Source organism: Pagrus major, chromosome 24 (assembly GCF_040436345.1).
Source record: "Pagrus major chromosome 24, Pma_NU_1.0".
In the NCBI taxonomy this organism is placed as follows: Eukaryota; Metazoa; Chordata; class Actinopteri; order Spariformes; family Sparidae; genus Pagrus; species Pagrus major.
This window is the reverse complement of record NC_133238.1, coordinates 3,076,146-3,099,505: the sequence shown is the minus strand read 5'-3', so window position 1 is coordinate 3,099,505 and position 23,360 is coordinate 3,076,146. Positions and strand designations below refer to the sequence as shown.

Here is a 23,360-nt window from a genome sequence, read left to right as displayed (position 1 = left end):
CAGTTACCTGAGCTGGGGCCTGTTCCATAAAGCGCACTAAGAAAAGTTAGGATTGAAGGTATACAGTGCAGATAAAAAAGTATTCACCCCTTGGATGGCTTCCCCTTTTGTTGCTTTTAGAAATGGAATCATGGTCAATAGAATTTGGCTTTTTTTCAATGTCAACGTGAAAACAGATCTCTACAAAGTAATGTCAATTAATTAAAAATATTTAATGTACAATATGTGATTGCATAAGTATTCACCCCCTTCAAGTCAGTATGTAGTAGATGCATCTTTGGCTCCAATCACAGCACTGAGTCTGTGTGGATAGGTCTCAATCAGGCTTGCACATCTGGACACTGCAATTTTACTCCATTCTTCTTTGCAAAACTGCTCAAGCTCTGTCAGGTTGCACGGGGATTGGGCATGAACAGCCCTTTTCAAGTCCAGCCACAAATTCTCTTTTGGACTGAGGTCTGGGCTTTGATTCAGCCACTCCAGAACATTCACCTTGTAGTCTTTAAACCATTTCTGTGTAGCTTTCACTGTATGCTTTGGGTCATCTTGCTGGAAAATAAATCTTCTCCCAAGTCGTAGTTCTCTTGAAGACTGAATCAGGTTGTCCTCCAGGATTTCCCTACATTATGCTGCATTCATTTTACCCTCTACCTTTACAAGCCTTCTGCTGCAGAGAAGCATCCCCACAGCATGATCCTACCACCACCATGCTTCGCGGTGAGGATGGTGTGTTTGTGGTGATGTGCAGTGGTTGGTGTCCGCCAAACATAGCGTCTAGTCTGATGGCCAAAATGGCTCTTTTTTGGTGTCATCAGACCAAAGAACCTTCTTCCAGTTGAGTCCCCACATGCTGTGGGGTGAACTCTCCTTGAGATTTAATGAGCTTTCTTCAACAGTGGCTTTCTCTTTGCCACTCTCCCATAAAGCTTTGACTGGTGAAGAACCCGGGAAACAGTTGTTGTGTGCAGAGTCTCCCTTATCTCAGCTGCTGAGGCTTTTAACTCCTTCAGAATAGTCATGAATAGTTGGTGGCCTCCCTCACTAGTCTCCTTCTTGCACGGTCACTCAATTTGTGAGGACTGCCTGCTCTAGGCAGATTTACATATGTGCCATATTCCTTCCATTTCTTAATGATGGATTTAACTGAACTCCGGGGGATGTTCAGTGACTTAGAAATGTTTTTGTATCCATCCCCTGACTTTTACCTGTTTCAATAACCTTTTCATAGAGTTGCTCAGAGTGTTCTTGTCTCCATGATGTAATTGTAGCCAGGAGTACTGATTAACCAGTGACTGGACCTTCAGACACAGGGGACTTTATACTACAATCACTTGAGACACATTCACTGCACTCAGGTGATCTCCATTTCACTAATTGTGAGACTACTAGCACCAATTGGCTGGAACTCTGTTGAATTAGGTCAGTTAAAGGGGGTAAATACTTACACAATCTCTTATTTTACATTATATGTTTTTAATTCATTGACATTACTTTGTAGAAATCTGTTTTCACTTTGAAATTAATGTATTGTTTCACAGTTTTTTTGTTTTGTATATCTTTTGTATATTGACCATGATTTTGTGTACTATATCTTTAAATGTAAATAAGCTTTAAAATTTGACATGATGAAATATACTAACCATACATTATTTGAGACTTGATTTAACTTGACAATCTTAATAAAATATGTACATTTAATTTTCTTTTTATCTAAAGCACACACATGCACACACAATAAAAAGAAAAGTTGCTGTAAAAAAAAAATAGAAAACAAAAAAACGGAATGTGCACTTCCAGAGCACAATATGATAACATGACCTTTCAAATTAAATCTTCCTGCTGACAAATGATTTAAAAGGTATATGAAGCAGGATTTCCCCCAAAAAAACAATCATACAAAAATAACCCTCCGTAATCACTTGATGACCCACTAGAGGTGAGTGACAGTATCTGTATTTCCCTCTGCCTGCACTTGATTATTTTGCAATGTTCAGCACGTTTCTGGGCGGCAACCTTTAGGCAGTGACATCCAGTGACATCGCTGCCTCTGTCTCTTCCCCTGCTCTCCATCTGTTATGAAGAGCTACAGGTTTGTGTGTCTGTTTGACTGAGGCTGAGGCTATACACACGCACACAAGCAGAGCAGAGAAGCAAACAGTTGACTGCATTCAAACAAAACCTGGAAGGTTTGCAGAGGTTTCGGGGTGTTTTCTTTAAAGCCTACCCATTGTGAAACAATCAGAAAATAACATTTTATTTCTCTGATTCACTGCTTTGTTCTCCCTAACAACACTCCCTCGCTTCATTGACTCTAGCTTGCTCAACCACTGCTGCTCTCTGTCTCACCCCTTGAGCCAGGTAGCAGGGGCCAACTTTGAATGGTGTGTTTACAGACAGCAACCAACTAATTCTGCACAGTTTTAGCTTTAAACACGGCTTGTCTCATGATCTCTTGTTTTGATACAAACATTTTGGATGCTTAAATGGTGTGTAAAGTCATTTCAGCCCAGAAATTCACCTCAGACATGCAATTCTTTAGTACAGGCACCAGAAAATCATTACTCCAAAACATGTTGATGTAAGCACAAATTGCAATTCTCTCCTTGCACAATGTAGTGTATCCGTTTCACAGGCTGCTTGTCTATTTACTTCCTTCTAACTGTAGACCTTCTAACTGTTACCTTTGCCCCCAATCTTCGTGATCACAGTGCTTTTTCATCCCTTATACCCCTTTTACACCAAAATTAGCGTGTATACACCTCATCAGACTACATCCAGAAGACATTAAACTTGTGTAATAAGTCTTAATCAATAATATTGTGAATTGGACACAATGTCTTTTCCGAGCGAATAATGGAAGTTGCTAAGGAGTGAGACATCTTCATGCGCAGTAGTGATCAGGCAGCTGACTAGGCTCAGACCTCACGGAAGGTACAAACATTGGTTACTTTTTAACTTTTCTTTAACTTCAGTCTCTCTTTCAAACTTAACTCAAGTCAGCACCAACTAAACAATGTTCAAGCGCTGCTTGACAGATGGATGGCAAGATATTAACAAGCCAATGGCCTTAACTTCAAAGGAGAGTAAATTATCGTGTCCATGCGAGTGTCTCATTTACATCACAGCTGAGCTTTGTAAGAGGAAGCAGGGTCAATTGACCCGGGAGCAAATCCCGATTGTACACATTCACACTGAACACAAAAGCCAGATGTTAGTGGGTGTCAGTGGGTTTTTTGGCCAGTGCGAAAGGGGTTACACCAGTTAGTTACTTCACTTAACACAGTTAGCTTTGTATAAATTGTTAACAGTTGTTGTTTCTAAAGTTTTTAGCACTTTTGATCATTTTGATAATCACCTCAACAACCAGCGCTTATCAACAACCCAAACCCAGCCGACCCACAAATCAACTTTATGCACTGCATGAACACTATTGTCAGGGCTGAAAGGACAAAACTGTGTGCTGTCCAAGGTGCTGATTCTGCTGCGGGGAGGAACAGAGTGCAGAGTCCGGTTCAGAGTGCTCTCTTTCTCTTTTCTCTCAAAATAACATCGGATCTAATATGTCAAGTAGAGCGACATCCAGTTTTGTAGAGACTGCATTGTAGTAAAATGTCTTCGGAAGGCTGAATTAAAAATATTATAGGTTGAAGTATTACGAGCTGAATAATCAGCCACCAACCTTTCGTCTGGTGGGAACATTTTCAATGTCTTGAAATGTGGAGAGAAGAAGGAGGCAATTTAAGAGTGGGGATTATCTTAAACTTCTTGTCTGCACTGCTGCTGTGTATGTGTTGCATGTAGCATAGATCACTACACCAAGGATCACAATGTCCATTCAGTTCATAGTGCTACAAAAGGGCTCTGTTGATTGTTGGGCAGTGGTCACCCTCAATATTTTTTGGATGCTATGACTATTCACAATATGTGCAAAGCTAACTGTGAACACTGAAATAACTCTAACTTCACTGCGATCACTCAGGTTGGAGGCGTAGGTTGCGTTACTGTAGAGTTGAGAGAAAAAGCAAACAGATGATCAGTCTGTATTATGGATCCTTGTCATAGTATATTGTTAGAGAATATATTGATATGGTTTTATGGGTGAGGGTCGACCAAACAAAACTTTTAAATAAGTACAGCAGGCTAACAACATGAGTGATAATGGCATTTATGGTCAAATATTTACAGAGCTTCATTTCAACTAGCAAATAGGGGAATAGTAAGTAGCTTGGTCAGTCCATCCAACACTTTGGTCCAAACAAGATCTTTTGACAACTAATAGATAGCCATGAAACCTGATACTGATATTCATGAATACCTTTTTCAACAGTTTGGTTCAATACAAGATATTTTTCAAAAGCATATGTTCAGATATCCATCAACTTAGCTGTGAATAGTCATGGTCCACATGGTTAATTTCTTTCTCCCAAAAACATTTACTTGTTGGACAGTCACTGAAATTCCACCTAGCCCTACACAATGTCTACAATGCTCACGCAAGATATTTTATAGTTTCTCCCTAAATAAAAACTTTACATCTTACATTTTAGTAAGGTGTGTAATGCACAGTGACTACTGTAACCGGGCTACAGTTTTAGTCTCTTTTGAAGTTTGAAATCTGTGGGAGTTTGAAATAAACTACATTTCCTGAGTTTTTTTTTTAACCATGACACAAGTCTGATACTGATTGAGACAATCTGACCCCACAAACCATCGTAATATCACTAATTTATGGTAAATGGTCACTTTTAGTGACAATGGAGTCAATTTCTCTGGTATGAAAGTGTTTAGAAGAAAAACTCTGTCCAAGTTAACTCCCAAAATTGCTATTCAAAATCACAAACAAGATTCTGATCATCCCGAGGCTGTTTCTATTTTCTTGATTTTACTACACTTTTATTACATACATCTACTCAAAATGAAAAGGAATGACTCAATGAACATCTCACAATCTTAATCTCTATCTTCACCCTCATCAACATACACCTCAGGCCTCAATATAACTGTCATTACTATCATCATTTCCCTCATCATGATCACTGTCATAATCAGTATTAAATGTTTGTTGATCAGATTTGGCACAGCTTCATTCTTAGTTTTGTGCTTTCCAGGAAGGACACGTGTCAGTAGTAAACTTGAGTCTGTGAACCAGTCCCCCCGTCACACAGGCCTAAATGAGCTGATGTCAGTCTCAAGTAGTTGAGGAAGAAGACAGCGGTTTTCTTCATCCATGTCCTGGCCACAAAGAGTTCAACCATTTCAGACAGCTGTTTCTTGGTCCTCTCTCTGTATCATCTGGTAATGCTGTCTGTTCTCCAGATAGGCTGCCAGTTCAGCATCGTGAGCCTTCTCAGCTCTGTTCTTAGGAGTATCACCCTGAAAAAGAAACACAAAGAATTACAGAACCATTAAATTTCTCTCATTTTAAATGCTGATTTACAAGCGACCCAACATTTAAAGTCCACATGCTGTCTCAACAGCTACAGGCTTGTTTAATGGTGCTTTTACTAGGTCAACTTATGAGACAACAGAATGATTTATGAACAAATACCATTTTAGGTGAAAGCCTACCCAGGTGTACTGCAAAAGAGGACATAAGTTGTGATGTGGATGATGACTTTTGACAGAAGACAAGGTTGACTAGCACTGCTGTCTATCCATATCTGAATGAAGTGGGAGTCAAGTGCATGGTCCGACACCGGAGGTCCAACCTCAGGCAAGACTCAGCAGTGGACCTACATCTAAAGAATCAGGGACACTCCTCTGAGGCCAGCAACATTATACTGTTTCTCCATAGTGGTAGAAATAATCACAATGAGCTTTATGAAGCTGATGATGAAATTAAATTTGTTTGAAAAAACATGAACAGTCAAGGCATGTTGAAAGGGTGGCAATGTTTATCTGCAGGACAGCATGACAAGGCAAAATAAGTTGTTTACCTTGATGCTGTTTTGAAGGTGAGCTCGTATGCACAAACCACAAAGAGCCAGCTGTCTGCATCTCTTCATTTTACTGCTTTTCCATATTCCATATCTAACTAAACAAGGCAGTTAAATATGCACACCAGATACTGTAGTGTATCTCATTATCAGATGGGTAGACTGACAATTTGATGACCACTTTCATGCTCCTCAGATAAGCCAGTTGGATTTTAATAAAACTGTGATCTTTCAGTTTCATGATTTCATTGTAAGAGTCTTGCAGTACCAGTATGTTGGTCTTTCTTCTGACACTTTTGCACTGCAAGCTGTGTAGAACACTGGGCTTTTAGACTTTGAGTCTTGTTAACATCAAAACAGGCTTTTGTTGTTCTTCCCACTTGCCACAATGACTAGCCTTTCTTCTCTGCTGACAAGGCTGCGGTGTTTAGGTTCTAGTTGCTGTGTCTAAAATGTGTATGAAAGTGAGTTTACTGGCCAGCTCATGCCCATGTTGAGGAGTTTTACGTTTCATATTGGTGGAAACAGAAATTGTGGTGTTGATAAAGTCTCCAAATGATAAAATGATAATGAGAAACATCTGAATTTGAAATTAAATAAACTACTGTTTAGGGGAGGAGCCATCATGCTGGTTCACTTACAGAGTTTTGAAAAGACTCTAATTAGTTGAGTACTGTGTGTGTGTGTGTGTGTGTGTGTGTGTGTGTGTGTGTGTGTGTGTGAGTGAGTGAGTGAGTGAGTGAGTGAGAGAGAGAGAGAGAGAGAGAGAGAGAGAGAGAGAGAGAGAGTGAGAGAGAGTCAATAAATGAGTAAGTAGAAAACTGTTTGAAAATGGCAGATCATTTAAAAAAATACTTGGCAGGTGATTGGACGTACCATACAGTCTCCTCCAAAACTATTGGAACAGCAGGGCAGTTCCTTTATTTTGGCTGTACACTGAAAACATTTGGGTCTGACATCAAAAGATGAATATGAGATAAGAGATCAGCATTTCAGCTTTTCATTCCAGGTATTTACATCTAGATCTGTTTCACAACTTAGAAGAGAGCGTCATTTGTAATGGAACACCACATTTTTAGGTGAGCAAAAGTTTAGGAACAGGTAGACTACAAAAAGATTAGAGGGAATAATACTTAATTTTTATTTGCAAATTCTTTGCTTGCAATAGCTGCATCAAGCCTGCGACCACTGACATCACCAAATCTTTGCATTCCTCTTTTGTGATGCTTTTCTAGGCTTTCACCGCAGCCTTTCAGTTGATGATCTCCCGATCAGTTTGGTTCCATCTCTCTTTAAATAGGCAGACAAAATGTTTCTGTAGACTTCTGAGTTAATTTTGCTGCTGCCATAATGTGTTACATCATCAGTGAAGGTCAATGAGCCCATCCCAGAAGAAGCCATGCAAGCCCAAGCCATGACATTACCTCCACCTTGTTTTACAGATTAGCCTTTCCATCACTTTGGTCAAGGTTCATCATCAGTCCATAAAACTTTGTCCCAGAACTTTTGAGCCTCGTCTCTGTACTTCTTGGCAAATTCCAATCTGGTCTTACTATTCTTATTGCTAATGAGTGGTTTGTATCTTCTGGTGTGGCCTCTGTGTTTTTGTTCCTGAAGTCTTCTGTGAACAGTGGATTGTGATACCTTCACTCCTGCCCTCTAGAGGCTGTTGATGATGTCACGGACAGTTGTTTTAAGGTTTTTCTTTACAGTTCTCACAATGTTTCTGTCATGATCTGCTGATGTTTTCCTTGGTCTACAGGTTCAACGTCTGTTGCTGAGTACACCAGTGGTTTCTTTCCTCTTCAGGACATTCTAAATGGTTGTACTGGCTATGGCCAATGTTTGTGCAATGGCTCTGATTGATTTTCCATCTTCTCTCAGCTTCAAAATTGCTTGCTTTTCTCCCATAGACAGCTCTCTGGTCTTCATGTTGGGTACACCTTTTTAACTATAAATGCAGTCTGCAAAGGCAAAACCCAAAGCTGAAACTGAGAGCAGACGTTCAACGCCATGTATTGTTTGAATAATCAATGTAATAGGACACACCTGGGCAGCAAAAAACACCTGTCAGTCACGCGTTCCAATAATTTTGCTCACTTGAAAAATGGGTGGGTTCAAACAAAAGGGGCTATCTTCTAATTTTTCTAAGTTGTGAAACAGATCTAGATGTAAATACCTGGAAATGGATGCTGACATACCAAAACCAAACTGGAGCTGCTTCAGTCCTGACCTGCAAAACCACGGACTGCTCCTTTAAATCCACTTTATACACACAGTTCAGTTTGACTGCTGCTGCTGCCTCTTCTTGTTCTTGTTCTTCTTCTTCTCGACTCATATTCATCTTTTGATGTCAAAACGAAATGTTTTCAGTGTACAGCAAAAATAAAAGAACTGGCCTCGCTGTTCCAATAGTTTTGGAGGGGACTGTATGTCTGTCACCATCTTTCACGGCCAATTGAAAACAAACTCTGAAGCCAGTTTAGAGAAGAGTGAACACATCTTTTCAATGGGGAAAAGGCTTCGGTGCCATTTTCTGCTATTCTTTCAAGAAATATACTCTCTAGTTCAGATATAACTGATGCTATATAGCAGCATCTGTGCTAAGCACGAGGAGCTGCTAACAAACATTCTTAGATTTAAACCAGAGAATCCCAGACTTTTACTCTCCAAAAGACAGACTAATTGAAAACCATAGGGGAGATGACAGCATGATAGTAGAACTGGCAGGAGGATATGTTACTGCATGTCACAAAGCAATATTTCAATGTGGGTTACTTTCTTTTCCTTCATTTCATTTTATTATTCGCTATTCACACTATTCATATTCTATTGTGTGATGTCAACATGTGTGATCCACAAAGTCATGTCAAGAAAGCCAATTAAAATTGAAAAACTGAAATTGATATTGAATGAATTGAATGAGAGAGAGACAGAGAGAGAGAGAGAGAGAGGGAGAGACTTTAAGAGGTAAGTGCAGAGATGCAGATATAAAACAGAGTACATTATAGCGAATGTCAAAATCATAGTCTTGTCTTCTCAAGTCATTCGTCTTGTTTTCCATTCGTTGCACTCTCTTACTGTCTGTCTCTCTCGCAAGCTCTCTCCAGTCTCTCCTCTCTCTCCCTCTCTCTGTATCTAGGTCACTGCTGAGTCCAGCCTGTTAGGGAGCTTTTTCTACACGGTTAAAACCTCTATGGAAAACTGAACAAAAAATGAAAGAAGATGCATAGTTGAGACAGACCGACCAACCAACCCTCCATCCCCCCACCCCCTACACACACACACACACACACACACACCAATATACAGTCACAATGGTTGCTACAACAACTAAACCCAACCTTTACTTGTCTACTGGACTACAGTGTTGTTATGCCATCCATTTTTTCCAAGCAGCAATCACAGTGGAGTTGTAAAGTCTATATAGCAGACCTTTCAGAGGCCACTAGCCATGTCGAGAATGGTCATGCTTAAATCTAATCACAGTGTTGTGTTTGTTTGGATAGCAAAGCCAAAGAAGCCCAGACATTCCTCTGCCTAAATACTTCCTCCACTACCTTCAGTATGTTCTGGGTGTGCTTCTGGTTGGAGGTTCTGGAAAAGCCTACAGAGGAGGCATCTAGTAGGCATCCTAAACAAATGCTAGAACCTCACCTGACACCTTTCAATGTTCTTTCTGGATGTCAAGGTTCCTAACCCTATCTCTAAAGACAAGAGTGTGTGTGACTAGTAGCGCCCACATACTTTAGTTCCTCCTCCTTTGTAGCTGTAGCAACTAACACAGATAGTATCTTTGGAGTTGGACCATAAACCCGACTTAAAGCTTCAAATTGTACCATCGTAAACCTTCCGGAAATGTTACATATGCTACATCCATGTTTTCTTTCCAGGCTGTTTTTCAGGACTCTATCAAACATAAGAGCAACCCCAGGAATGAAACTATTCATAACAACACCTTAATGACATATAAAGAACGGGTCCTGTAAATTGATGGCATTTGAGCTAGTTGTAGAGAATGTTAGATATGTTCTTGACAAGGGCATAAATGGACTAGCCAAACATTATTTAATAAATAGGACGCACACGAGAGTGAAACATAAGGCATGTTGTGAGTACAGGCTTACAAGAACAGTTCTTTAAAGCACAGGAAATGGATCTGGTATCTCATAATGAGACCAAAGCGGTCTACATGATATTTATTTGATTCAAAATTGCATTCTTTATAATCTGTTAAAGAAAATCAATTCTTCATGGTTGGGTATGGATAAACAGGATCATGTTGTTTAGTCGTTTTTTTGTGTGTTTTCTTTTCACATGGAAAACAGGAAATAGCTGTCTGTTCGGGCACGTAATCAAAATGATATACTGTTAATTTTGGACTGTACATGCATACATGTCTGTGTGTGTACAGAACCTACCTGTAGGTCTGTTTTCATTAGTGATGCTCCCGCTTCTACTAGATAATGGCAGATGGTCCTGTGACACAGAGATGCAGCTCGATGAAGAACCGTCTCCCCACTGGTGGTCCAGAGTACAGAGAGAGGGAGAGAGAGTGAGTAACAAGCATGAGATCACAGCATCTGACATCTACTGGGAGTCGAGCACCATTGATGATCAGGCACCCTACTGCTTTTGTTTGGTTGCTTATGTATATTCTCTTTAAAATTTGGTCCACTTGTTCAGATGCCCAGCACATATAGACAGACCAGGGCCCAGTGGAACAAAATCTGAGCTGTAGTCACAGGACAAAGTTTTAGAGTTCCAGAACAGTTTCTCAGCTACACTGTCACCTCTATGTCCTTAAAAGTTTAATTGAGGTCACAGGATGATCAAAGAATAGAAAAAGTAAAAAATAAAAAACTTCCAATTTTCACCATTATAGGTACGTACCATATTTAGATGAGCGTGAACAAAACTTGTGTATTCTTTTTTGATATCATTTAAGGTTTATCTGTAATTGGTTATCAGACTTTTGAGTTTGCGGCCGAGAGTGTGTAAAATATTGAACAAATCTACCCCTAGGGGGCGCAGAAGAACAGTAACAACAAAACATGATATTTCTGCAATTCTGTGGCCTTTAAGAAGATGAAACTTGACACACAACTTCTCTATGAGCATGTGCACGACATATTACAGCATGGTACCAACGGCGCCACCTAGTGGCCATTTAAAAATGCAGAAACATCTCTTTAAAGCATGATTCAATCGGCACCAATTTTGGGTTGTACCATCAGACAACAGTTGCCAACACTGCTGTCAAATGTGATATCTTTCACCTGTAGGTAACACTAGAGTAAAAATCTAATTTGAATGATAGCATAGCTGTATGAGCGCAGATTTTTGTGACAAATTAACCATCTACAGACATTGATTATCATACGCATTGCTCACTGCAAGCGACGGCAGCAGATGCAGCAGTCCCAGTTGGTCAGCTACTACTTCTACAGTCTCGCAGCCTGAGGAAGAAAGCTGCTCTGTCGTTTGGTGGTAGGGTATGGCACTTAAAGTTCATCATCGTTATCTTTGGTCCACAGGGGCCACCGGAATTGACAACATATGGAAGCTTCCTGTAATAGCTTTGAGAAAATGTATACTCTGTTCAAGTTTTTTCTATACTGCAATTTCAACAAATATTCTACAATAGAAGTGAATACCTTTGACAGTATTATAGTCTAGCTTCTAGCTTGTATAGCCTTGCAATTCAGCTCTTAGCTTTATTAGATGATGCAGTTCAACTTTCAAATCTAGTAACTCATTATTAACATTAACTCACATTTCTGCATTGCTTTGATTAGCAAAGGTTTGTAACTCTCAGCTCTTTAGGCCAATGGCTTTTCAGTTGGGTGTTTAACAATTCAACTCATCTGTGTGACATTAATACAAAGCATTTCTTCTTCAGGCAATTTATCACAATTTCCACAGTATCAAAGTTCAGTCTACAGCTTTTCAAGCAATGTATTTCAACACTTAGCTACTTTGGGTTATGCAGTTCAGCTTCCAATTGAACCAGTTTTACATTTAGGCTTCCAGGTTTTTCCAGCAGTGCAGTGGAAAGCATTTTAACTTCAAGGTTTTACAGACAATCCATGCTTACTATGACACCAAATGTAAATAATGATGATCACAACTTAAAATGCTTTTTAAGCAAGGACTGTTTGTAATCTATGTCCCTTTATTGTCATCTACTGTATTTGTACGTAATTGAGTTTAAATCAGTGTATATTAAACCAGTAGCACTTCCGACTGTTAATCTAATTAGTTGAAGTGGGCCCATGATAGATGGTAATAGACAGATTGTCCGTCCAATCACCTGTCAAGTTGATTTTGAAACGGCCTGTTCTTTTCCAAACAGTTTCTAGCAGACCCTTTCCAGATGGTCCTGTGTGACAAACCATCTTGCTGGTCAGGTTACAATAAACACCTGACTGGAACGTTCCACAGGTAACAGGTGACAGTATCATGAATGGGTATGAAGGTTTACCACTTGGGCTCAAGAACACTTCATTAAAATCATTATCAGTAAACTTAATTTGATGTTTGTTTTATTTACATTTTACACAGTGTCTCAACGTTTTTGAAATTTGGACTGTAGAAGTTTGATTTTTATGTACGTCCAGAAGCAGCAGCAGATACAGCAATTATACCCATTTTCTACAGGAAATGCAAATATTCTACTTCAACTTTAATATTTGAATTGTTGAGTGGTTTAGACGATAAAGATAAACATGAAAGTACTTACTGTAGTTTTTCTGTGACATCAAGCAGGTCACTTGGAGCTGGAAAACAGACCGATGAGAGAAAATGACTGGAGAGAACTGTCAAACCAGAGCAAAGTTGTTGAGTATAAGTGGTAAACTACATTTGTCTGTGTTCACTGGTTTTCTGTGAACACAATTTAACTTTTTTTTTTTTTTTTATGAATTGTACGTATTAATCTTCCTTATCACAGTATCAATCGATAATCAGTGAGATGGTGACAAATAATGTTATGTAAATAATTTAAACAGAATATGCTCTATATACCTGATACATGTTGAACTGTTTCTTTTCTACCTACTGTATAACAACATATTGCACGTTGTTGTTACATAATTGAACTTCACAATCATATTTTCTGAACATCATAATCAAAATAAGGAGTACGTCTAACAACCGGACAACATTACCCACATGAGCAGTATGTGACAGCAGCGTTGCTGAACTGCTTCAGCTCACACGTGTTTGTTCACACAGACAGTGTAGCTGCTGCAACACTTCTACTGCATGCCCTATCTTTCAACATGGAGCTCGCCTTTGATAATGATCAATAAAGATGATTCAGAGAGAGTGTGAGAATGAAAGAAAAAAAGAGCACACAAGAAAAATACTGCCCTTCACTTGTGTCAATTCTTTCTTTTTGTCTGTGACATATTCCACAGATATAGACATTGAAACTGGTTTGAAGTCAATATGACTGTCCACAGGTAATTTTCAGGTATATATTGCCTGAGAACCACACGCGTGATGCAGAAAAAATAGACAAGTCTCCAAATCTCTAGATGATGCTCCACTGCAGCCTCGCATGAGCTGTGCTGCTCATGCGAGGCATTGTGGCTGCTTTAACCTGTTTACATGGGTGAAAATGAAAATCAAGATCTTCTACCACAACACATGCTGCTCATGCAGGATATGTGGACCAGCTGTACATAAATATTACATCTGGAACAATGCATTATTACATTTGGATGTTGTAATCTCCCACTTTTATTAACATTAACAAACTGTGACATGTCAACCATGTGTCCAAAAAATTAATTTCATATGCAAATAGCCATCTACTGAAGTCAGTACAAGCAGTACCATAGCACCTAAGCAGTGTGATATTTTATAGTTTAGTAGAGAGCAAGACTGTGGAGGTCTTGTTCTGTTATATACAGTAAGTACTGTTTTCTTTATGATTTAACCATGACTTAAAACCACAGGCCCTCATCATTTGTGTAGCCCTCTTCATAGTGTTTTTGATGTGTATATTAATAAGGGTGTGTGGTCCCCTGTGGATTAATTCCACCTGCTGGGACAGTGCCCATCTCATGTCCTGCTTCCTGTCTGACAATCAGAGGATCCTGATTGGAGCAGCACCAAGTCCGGCCTTCTGATCCAGAAGAAGCAACTTGGAGAATGAGAACTTAAAAATGCCTTGCCAGTTTGACAGTCAGGGCGGCTGAGTTTTGCAGCTTGCCGCCGTGCCTCTCATTGTTATAACAGACTGTTATTTATATTATTGTTTAGTCACTGTGAACTAGCATTGAGGCACACGCTGAACTAAATGAGGACTGTGCCAGGCTCACGTACACATACAGGAATTTCTCTGTTTGGAGCCACCAGCAGCAGGGATGCTGTTTTGACTGTTTCGTTTGGTTTTGGCTGAGCAGTGTTATTTTGTTAACAAAAAAAGATGAAAAGTTTTTCATCAATGGCCTTTTGCCCATGACTCAGACGAGACATCAAGGAGCTAAAAATACATCTTTGATACTAAAAACTATGACGAATAGAATGTTTTGTTTTCGTTGACAAGACAAGGCGGGAATAAAATATTAGTGGTGGGCTTCTGGACATTCAAAAAATATTTATAGCAAATTTTCCTACGTCTAGTCTGTCTTGTCAAAATATAAACAATTCATGCCAGTGCAAATTTTCAGAAACCCAGGCGATTCTGTCTCAAACTGACAGCAAGTTAATGACATCATGAAATGCAAAAAGGGTTGGGTTGGTAAAGAGGATAGATCTATGGATGCACTTTATTTATAATTCAGCTATGTGCCTTCTGGAGGCTGAATCTGATAGTTACCCTCAGTGTATAACTGATTTCTGTTAAGGAAATATATAAGCAAGATAGACTTGCTCAAAGGCTATTGAGAAGTACCATTAACAGAAATGTGCATCAGAAATGTCTGCGTTCATAACAACAGATCATGATACACACCGTCATGGCTTTTGGCATATGCATTGCCATGGCCACCTTTCTAAGATTGATGAACAGAGTTTTGATTGGTTTGACTAACTGTAATGAGTCACTGGATGATCTGACTGTGTTCACCACAGTTAGGGAGGAACACATGCAGATCTTTGAACAGCTGTTCACTTGCTTGCCCCAAACATCTCAAAATGTGAATTTGGAAAAGCCACCGTCAGCTCCAGGAGGCGTGAGAGCCCTGTACAGGCAAAGGTTTGTGCCATAACAAAGTGTCCCATTCCTTCTGTAAAGAGAGCCCTTTGCAATAACTTCTGCACTGTGGACATCCTTTGACCAATCTAAGTGTGATGTCTGTCCTAAACCACACCCCTTTGCTTGCCAGTCCCAACCTCTCCAAACCCTTTGAACTGGAGGTTGATGCCACTGCGGGGTACTGGTGGGGTACTTTTGCAAGAGGATGCTGATTGGGTTGACCACCCTGTTTGTTACTCTTCACGTAAGTTCAACTTTTAACAAGTCAAATACAAATACATTGAGAAGGAAACCCTTGTTTGTGCTAGGTGTTGATATGTATATCTATGGACAGATTTGTCACTGTGGGAGAAAAATATGATTCTCCCAGGTCATTCTGTCCTCATATAATAGGAGGTCATACGTATCCTGTACAGACGTTAACGTCTGGATAAGGATAGTGAAGACTGCTCTATGAATTTATATCTCATGGTCTCTGCAACCTAGTTATTCAAAGCTACTGTAGATATGTCTACAGAACAGATGTCTGATGAACCAAGCCAAAGCAAAGCTGACTGTGTAAAACTCGCAAGGAGGCCTTCGATCTATCTATGTTAGCAGACTTAGTGTCTGTGACCTATTTACCTCCTATTCCTCTGGCTAGAGATGAGGAACTCTGCATTCACCTCCCTTGCTATGTTGTTAAACAGATTACCATGTATAGGAGGGATGCTTCCTGAGCTGGAGATATAATTTGAGCATTTGGGAAGACTTGTTAGAATTAACATGATATTGCTCTGTACAGACAGATGTACTGTTATGTTGTTCCTTCTTGATCAAGTTTGTATAAACTACTTTAACTTAAGTCATCGGTGTCTCTCAGTATTCTTCATCTCTCCTGAATGGTCAAGCGAGCCGAAATTCCACAACAAATTGGCGTCACGAACAGGATATGTATGACCTCCTATCGTGTGAGGACAGAATGACCTGGGAGAATCATATTTTTCTCCTACAAGCACGATAAGTTTGAAGTTTGGTCCGACCTTTGAGTATTGAGTACTCACATTATAATGTAGTAATGACTACTGAAAAGTCATTGGTTGGAACATGAACATGTTGAGCAGCGTCGTGGCAAGAAGAAGGTCTCTAGTTTTGATGTGCATACTATTAGGATGCATGGTCCCCTGTACGGAATTGGCCCCACTTGCTAAGGTGTTAGCCATCTCATCCACTAAAATTTCATTGAATCTATATCCTACTGTTTGGTTATATGATAAATTCGAATTCATAATGGATGAAGGATTGCTGCAGTTACCATTGTCAAGGATGTAACGGACCATCTCTTTGCTTCCTGTGCTGACAGCATGGTGCAGTAAAGTGCAGCCTGACAAGTCCAGTGTTGTGAGGTCTGCTCCCTTCAGGTGCAGCTCCTGCAGCTTTTGGTGAAATGGTGGTTAAATGAGATGTAAAACAAAATGCAATTCGTGGCAACATTTTTATTGAATACAACAAATAGTAACAGAAAAAATCTCACTACAAACTGCATCAATTGATTTTTTTTTACCACTTACGGATATCAGAACAAGCTCCTTGATTTGAGAAAAGAAAATGTCCAGAGCAAAAAAATGATATTCATACTAACTTACCCAAAGGTACTCTATGCTTTCATTACACTATGGGTGAGTGACCGCTCTTTCCATCCTTAAATTATATCCATTTTAATTAATACCAATAACTTCTCTAATCACAGAGAAAACATTACAGGGTTGTACCATGGGCCAGGGTTGGTCTGTTTCAGCCGTGCTGTGCCAAGCCAACCCATGATGTCATACAGTATCTAACCCCCATTCTAAGTTGTCAAAATTAAAATGAGAACAGCTTAAAACTGACATTACATCTCCAAGTATTGTGAGAAAGTTGTTACAATGTAGAGATATAACAGGTGTGCAGCTGACTTTAATTTTCAAAAGTAGCCTAAAGCTTTAAGACAAATCCATATCTAAGATGGATGAGTATTGAAACATTCATGACAGATTGAAATGAAACTCACCTTCTTCATATCCTTGTTCTTTACACATTCGATCAGCATCTCTAGCATGAAGACAGAGAGAGAGGGGTTTTTTTTAGAAGAGTAGCAGCTGCAACAAATGATAGGGGGCAGAGTGGCTGTGACAGATACAGTTCACCCTATTACAAGACACTGTACCATCAAAAAGGTTTTTAAAAAGTTGCGTAATGGTGCTTTAAGATAACAAGCAATCACAGGATAACATTAGTGTGCAGATAAAAGAGTCAGAGCATCATAAATTACAAGTCGCAAAATACACAAAAGAATCACAATGCAAAGAAAGCACATGGTGGTAGGGCTACCATTTTGGTTCGTGTGGTGTGGGCTTCTCTAAAAGTGAATTAGTACAATGACAACACACTAATATTATAATTAATGTCCATTGAAGTCAGTTTAATGATTGCCATTTCAGTTTTAATTTGTTGTATATGGTCACATATTATTGCAACTCATGTTAACTTGAAGTATCTGCACTGCAGTGCATCTTGGAATAAAATATGAAACATAACTTTAAAAGAAACGTTGGAAAGAAGGCTGTGACGCAAAGGATTAATAAACTCTGGTAATCCGACATCTCTCACATAACAGGCAGAATGCTCTGCTATAACCGGCCAGTATGAAGTGAGCATAGTGTGCGCTTACTCTGTAGTAGGGTGATGTTGTTTGTATGCCATTCAATCAAGGTTAACACTGTCATCGTCTGTGTGGAATAGCACTGCACTCAAATGAGAAGCTGCAGATATATCAACATACTGAATGTGTCCTGCTGCCGTCAGATGGCTGCAGGGATTTAAAGAAACTAAAGGAGAAGCTTTTCATTCAGTATAAAGCAGCTGTGAGCAACACAGTAAATCTGTGGGATTTCAGCTATTGTTTGAATGAAACAAGACATCACCACGGGGTTCGGGATATTGTCTATTCTTTTGAACAGTTTTCTGACATTTTATAGACAAGATGACTAATCCATTAAGAGGTAATCAGCAGATAAACTATAATAGTAAGTAAGTGGGTCAGTGGTGGCCAGAAGGTTAGAGAAGGTATAGCCTGTGCGGTGGAGTTTCCAGGGGTAAATGAGTAACTGTGTGTGAATGTGATCAGGGTGTCCCTGAAAAAGAGAGCATCACTCTCTCATCACCAAACACCCCTGAATAAATAAAGGTAAAACAAAAAAAAAAGTATAACTTGGCATGATGCTTCTAACGCTCTTTCTTCTCTTCCCTCTTTGTTATGTTGCCATTGCTAGAGATCACATGAGTTCACCTGCTGACGACAGCCTGATGTACCTGCTTATCTGTCATGTTGCTGATCCCCATCCCCATCCCCATCCCCATGGACTGCTGGCTGTTGGTGGAGGTATGCGCTCTAATGAGTGTCATTCTCAGTCAAAGCAAACTCAGTTGTTGTACTATTGTTTTCTTTTTTTGTTTGTTTGGGTAGACACTACATGTGAATAGGGTAAAAATTTCACTGATAAATAAATATCACTATCCAGCTCCCCCCAAATGATTACCTACAATATTTCTTGTAATACATTCATATTATGTAAGGCAAAAAATGGTGAATGACCAATAAAAATGCATGTTCACAAAAGAAAATCCTTTGGAGTTTGAAATGTAAATTATGTAAAAAGTAGGGCTGGATGAAAAACGTCACATTGTGACTGAGATATGGGTCATGATTTTAGTTGGAATGGTATCTTTTGCATCTAATTTTCACTTAAAAAAATGTAAATGATTTTTACTGGGGTGTGTAAAGGATAAACATGCTACCTTGTGTCTGGCAAATATGATTTGTGATGTTAAATGAAATAGAGACAGGTAGTTTAGCATTTTGCAGCCTTCAATCATGGTTATTACACAGAACCTACCACAAGTCTTTAGGTTTAATGCTTTGATGCATTAAACCTAAAATTTGTACAGTAAGTTGTGCAGTAATTTGTGCAGTAATTTGTGCCTGTTGGACCTCACCAGAAGTGCATATAATGATATATCCTACCCTATCACACAAATAGGGGGCATTCATTATGGAATTAAAAGAGTACAGATGAAGCCAATAACATCATCATAATTATAATGTACACTCCTCATCAAAACCTTTTAAAACACAGACACACAGCATGTTTGTGTCATAGCTTATTGGATGAAACATATTCTGTGTGTATGGCTGAAGCCAGGCTGACATATGAGATGAATGTTTATTAGGTTGACCTCAATTCGGGCTCTCACTCCCTCTCTCTCTCTCTTTCTCTAAATAGCTGAGTCCAAATCCAGTTATGTTAAGCTTAGTGCGTGTGTTTGTGTGTGTGTGTGTGTGTGTGTGTGTGTGTGTGTGAGTGTGAGAGAGAGCAAGAGACAGAGCAAGAGACAGAGACAGAGAGAGAGAGAGAAGACTTCAAAAACCTCTAAGAGCTTTTGTGGCCGCAAGACAAATCAAAAACAACACACAAACCACAAAACCCAACACACACTTTGAATGTAAGAATTAAATGAATTTAGCCCAGAGAAGGAATTAAGTAAACCAGAGAAAATGAGAGTCATTCTTAAGCATGAGAGGAGAGGAGAGGAGAGGAGAGGAGAGGAGAGGAGAGGAGAGGAGAGGAGAGGAGAGGAGAGGAGAGGAGAGGAGAGGAGAGGAGAGGAAAGGAAAGGAAAGGAAAGGAGAGGAGAGGAGAAGAGAGGAGAAGAGAGGAGAGGAGAGGAGAGGAGAGGAGAGATTTATGAAACCATAGGGAATATGCAAAGACCCGTCACCCTCTTTCGATCTCGCACAGACTCATAAATTGGCACACACACCCTCGCCCTCTCTCTCACACACACACACACACACACACACACACACACACACACACACACGTCACTTGCTCCATTGAACTCCTCAGTTTGATGCAGTCAACCTGTCCAACCCTTACGGGAGCTGTCTGTACGTCGGGATGAAAGAGAAAAGGATGAGTGTCTGCGTTAGAAGTAGGAGATTCATGTATGTTATACACAACGAGAAATTGAATTTAAATGTTTCCACGACATAAACCAAATTATGCAAATTAAGGAGAACATTACCCTATCCGCCCATATCCTAGTATATAAAGTCAGTTTCTCTTATCTTTAACACACATTTCCTCGCTTCCTAGTGTGGTGGAGGTACAGTATTTGTCCTGGTGATTGTGTATTATTTTTGCCATGACAAAACAACAGCAATAACCCTACACTCAACAGACAGGCAATCCCCACTCCATCGGCTACTCAGACTCCTGAACTATCATAATAACTTTAACTAAACTTTAGAAGTCATTTTTACACAAAACAAGAAGTGTGTTTATTTTCTCCATTTTTTGAAGTGCAATCACTGAGAAGGGCTCTCTTCACAGCCAGCATAGAGGAAATTAGATTTCTTTTAATGCATGTATGGCCTGTGCAGACCAGAGATTCGGGATGAGTGGAAACTTGCAGTTATTTACAATGTGCTCATCTGAAAAACATTTTGAAAACCTTCCACTTCACAACAATGCTACCAAATGAGATGGCACATCATCCCAGTCCCCAGCAAAACTCTCTGTACTTCTGTTCAAACTGCTGGCTCTTTTTTATAGTGGGATATCATTTTTAGCATCTTAAAATATGAATGAGCACAGCGGGAGTGAGTTACCTGCTACAGTTGCATTTCTAGTAATGATGAAATAGTGAAAACAAAAAGGTGTGCTTCACCAAGTGAGTGTGTGGTTGAGCGAGTGAGAGTAAGGGAGCAGAGGACAAGCAGTGTTGTCACTTTAGCAGTAGGCACTGATTACATCGATTATATGCATTACATTCTAAAACAAAACTACCAGCGACTTGACAAGCTGAGGCACAGGCAACACCATCAGCCGGCCTGGGTCGAGATGCACCAGATCAGTTCACACTGCTGCATCATCCCCAACGTTGCAACGTTCTAATACAACTTCATCATGGCAGAGCAGAGGACAAGCACTTAAGTTGTTAGTGTAGCAGTACATTTTAGGGCTTTTGTCATACAGACATGGCTGTTACTTAAGTAAATTGATGAGGTGATTTTCTCTTTCATCTTCACCAGCTACCAGCTTATTACGGACTTAACCAGCTGTTTTCATTACCAGGCACATTGTCTGATATAAAATGTTGTCTTCTCGCCAATCTCTGGTCTGAACCTAACTTCAGTGATTTGCTTAAACTTGGTATTCCAAGACAAAAATGTAATTACTCAAAGATAAAAGACTCAACAAGTTTATTCTTTGCATCTTAAATACAGACCTCAGTCTTTATTTGATGTAGACATTATGAAGGTTGGTGCATCCATTTAACTGGTTATTACATCCCCACTTACAGGTTGAACTGAACTACATACAAGGCAACATTACAAACCGGCCAAAGCAGGCAATTGCCTTTGGACACCAGATCTTCACAAAGGCTCCGGATTCCATATTGCAACTATTTTATGGTATTTTGAATGCCTGCAAGTTTGTTTGGTAATATTGTATGTACTGTACTGCTCAACGACAATATATACTGAAATATAATGAGCCTTTATGTGACACTTGTTTTATTAGCTACAATTGAATCCCCCTAAGATGGGGGGCTCAGTTAAAAAAATGTTTTAAGGCCATTATTATTCAAGTTTATATTGTGCTTACATGGTGCACATTCAAATAGATTTTTACTCAACAAGTTGTCATACACACAATTTACTGACTAATACAAGGAACATGTAAATGGGGCATCAATAATGTCCCAGAGGCCTCAGGCCCCTGAGAGGGTTAATCCAGCTCAGGTCTGACTGCTAGTGTTTCCTCCCCAGTAAAAATAACTTGTCATGAGCTCCACCACTAATTTGGTGAGTAATTTGGTTGATTTGGTAACTGACAGGAATTATTGAAGAAACTTAAAAAAATAAGTAAATCATAATGATGTCAACTTATGTGTGTACTAAGCAGTGGGAAGTTGTTAAGACAGTTTTCCTCTGAAACAGCTGGCATTCAATGTCACTTTCAGAAATAACAGCATGACTGTATTAGCTGCTGTTGTTGCAGAATGGGACTGATTTCCATAGTGACTTTAATCATTGACAGCAAGAACCGGGTAGTGTTCAACTCAAAATGCAGAACGCTAAAACTGAAATCAAACGCAAACCTGCTGGCAAACTCACCGCCCAAGAAATAAACACAACTGAACCAGATCATGCAGGGAAAAACTGCACGTTCCCAAAGAGAATAATTTCACAGTGAAGCTGAGAGAAAAGAAAGCTCAGACTCCCACACACCCATCTCCGAGAATGCAAAGTGAGTGCAAGGAGACAGAGGTTGACAAAATATGTGTCAGAGAAGAAAACAGTCTGTCTGGAGACAAAGGCTGTCTCCCTTCTTACCCACAGGTACACCTGTCAGCTGCAAGGTTCAGTTCTGTGTGTAACGTGAAGTTTAAATGAATCCTTAAATCAGACGTCAACAGCCAGGTCCGACAAACTACCTATATGACAAACAAATGTGCATGTGCACGTGTGTGTGTGTGTGTGTATGCGTGTGTGTGTGTGTATGCGTGTGTGTGTGTGTGAGGACATTTTGACCGACCCTCACTACTTCAGGACTGTTTGAAGATTTGACGTTAGAGATGCTTCGTAGTTGGAGTAAGGTTTAGGGTTAGGGGCTAGTGAATGCATTATATTAAATGGGTGTCCTCACAAACATTGAAAGACAGAAATTTGTGTTTGTGTTTGTGTGTGTGTGTGTGTGTGTGTGTGTGTGTGTGTTACCCTTTTCTCTCTCTGTTTCACTTGTCTTCTGGCTCTTTTCCTGTCTGGGGAGAGAGACAGAGACAGAGGAGCTGCTCAACCACTTACTGTTTAAGTTCAGTCGCGTTTACTGCCATTTGCAGTGCACACATGATTATGCACACTCCTGTACACATGTTTGTCTTTGCTTTGAGCAAAACAAAACATAATATGGAAATGGGTCATTGCATGCACACATCAGCAGTAAGTCGGTACGGCAGGTGAATGTTTCATACACTCATCAGATCCCATGTGCAGACCCAAACCAACATAAATATATCTCTATATAAATTTGATATATCTTATTCCCGTGTGCCATAGAGCTCCGTTGTTCTCTAAAAACTATTAATAACTCATGAATGAGTTACACTGGGTGACATGTTTCTTTATTACC

At 39.7% G+C, this 23,360-nt stretch overlaps 1 protein-coding gene across 6 annotated transcripts in view; it reads right to left on the bottom strand.

Moving 5' to 3' along the window:
* Positions 1-4,149: 4,149 nt before the first annotated feature.
* The window catches only part of LOC140992105 (diacylglycerol kinase zeta-like), a 103,783-nt gene continuing 84,572 nt past the window's right edge, over positions 4,150-23,360 (bottom strand). For 4 of the 6 annotated variants that reach the window (XM_073462360.1, XM_073462359.1, XM_073462356.1 and 1 more), the window contains 6 exons: positions 22,949-22,992; positions 17,174-17,214; positions 16,439-16,559; positions 12,679-12,754; positions 10,358-10,457; positions 4,150-5,373 (listed from right to left, as the gene is read on the bottom strand). In XM_073462360.1, the coding sequence (XP_073318461.1) occupies positions 5,257-5,373; positions 10,358-10,457; positions 12,679-12,754; positions 16,439-16,559; positions 17,174-17,214; positions 22,949-22,992 (499 nt within the window). In that variant the 3' untranslated portion in view covers positions 4,150-5,256. The remainder of the gene's footprint in view (positions 5,374-10,357; positions 10,458-12,678; positions 12,755-16,438; positions 16,560-17,173; positions 17,215-22,948; positions 22,993-23,360) is intronic. The other 2 variants (XM_073462361.1, XM_073462357.1) reach the window with 1 other exon arrangement.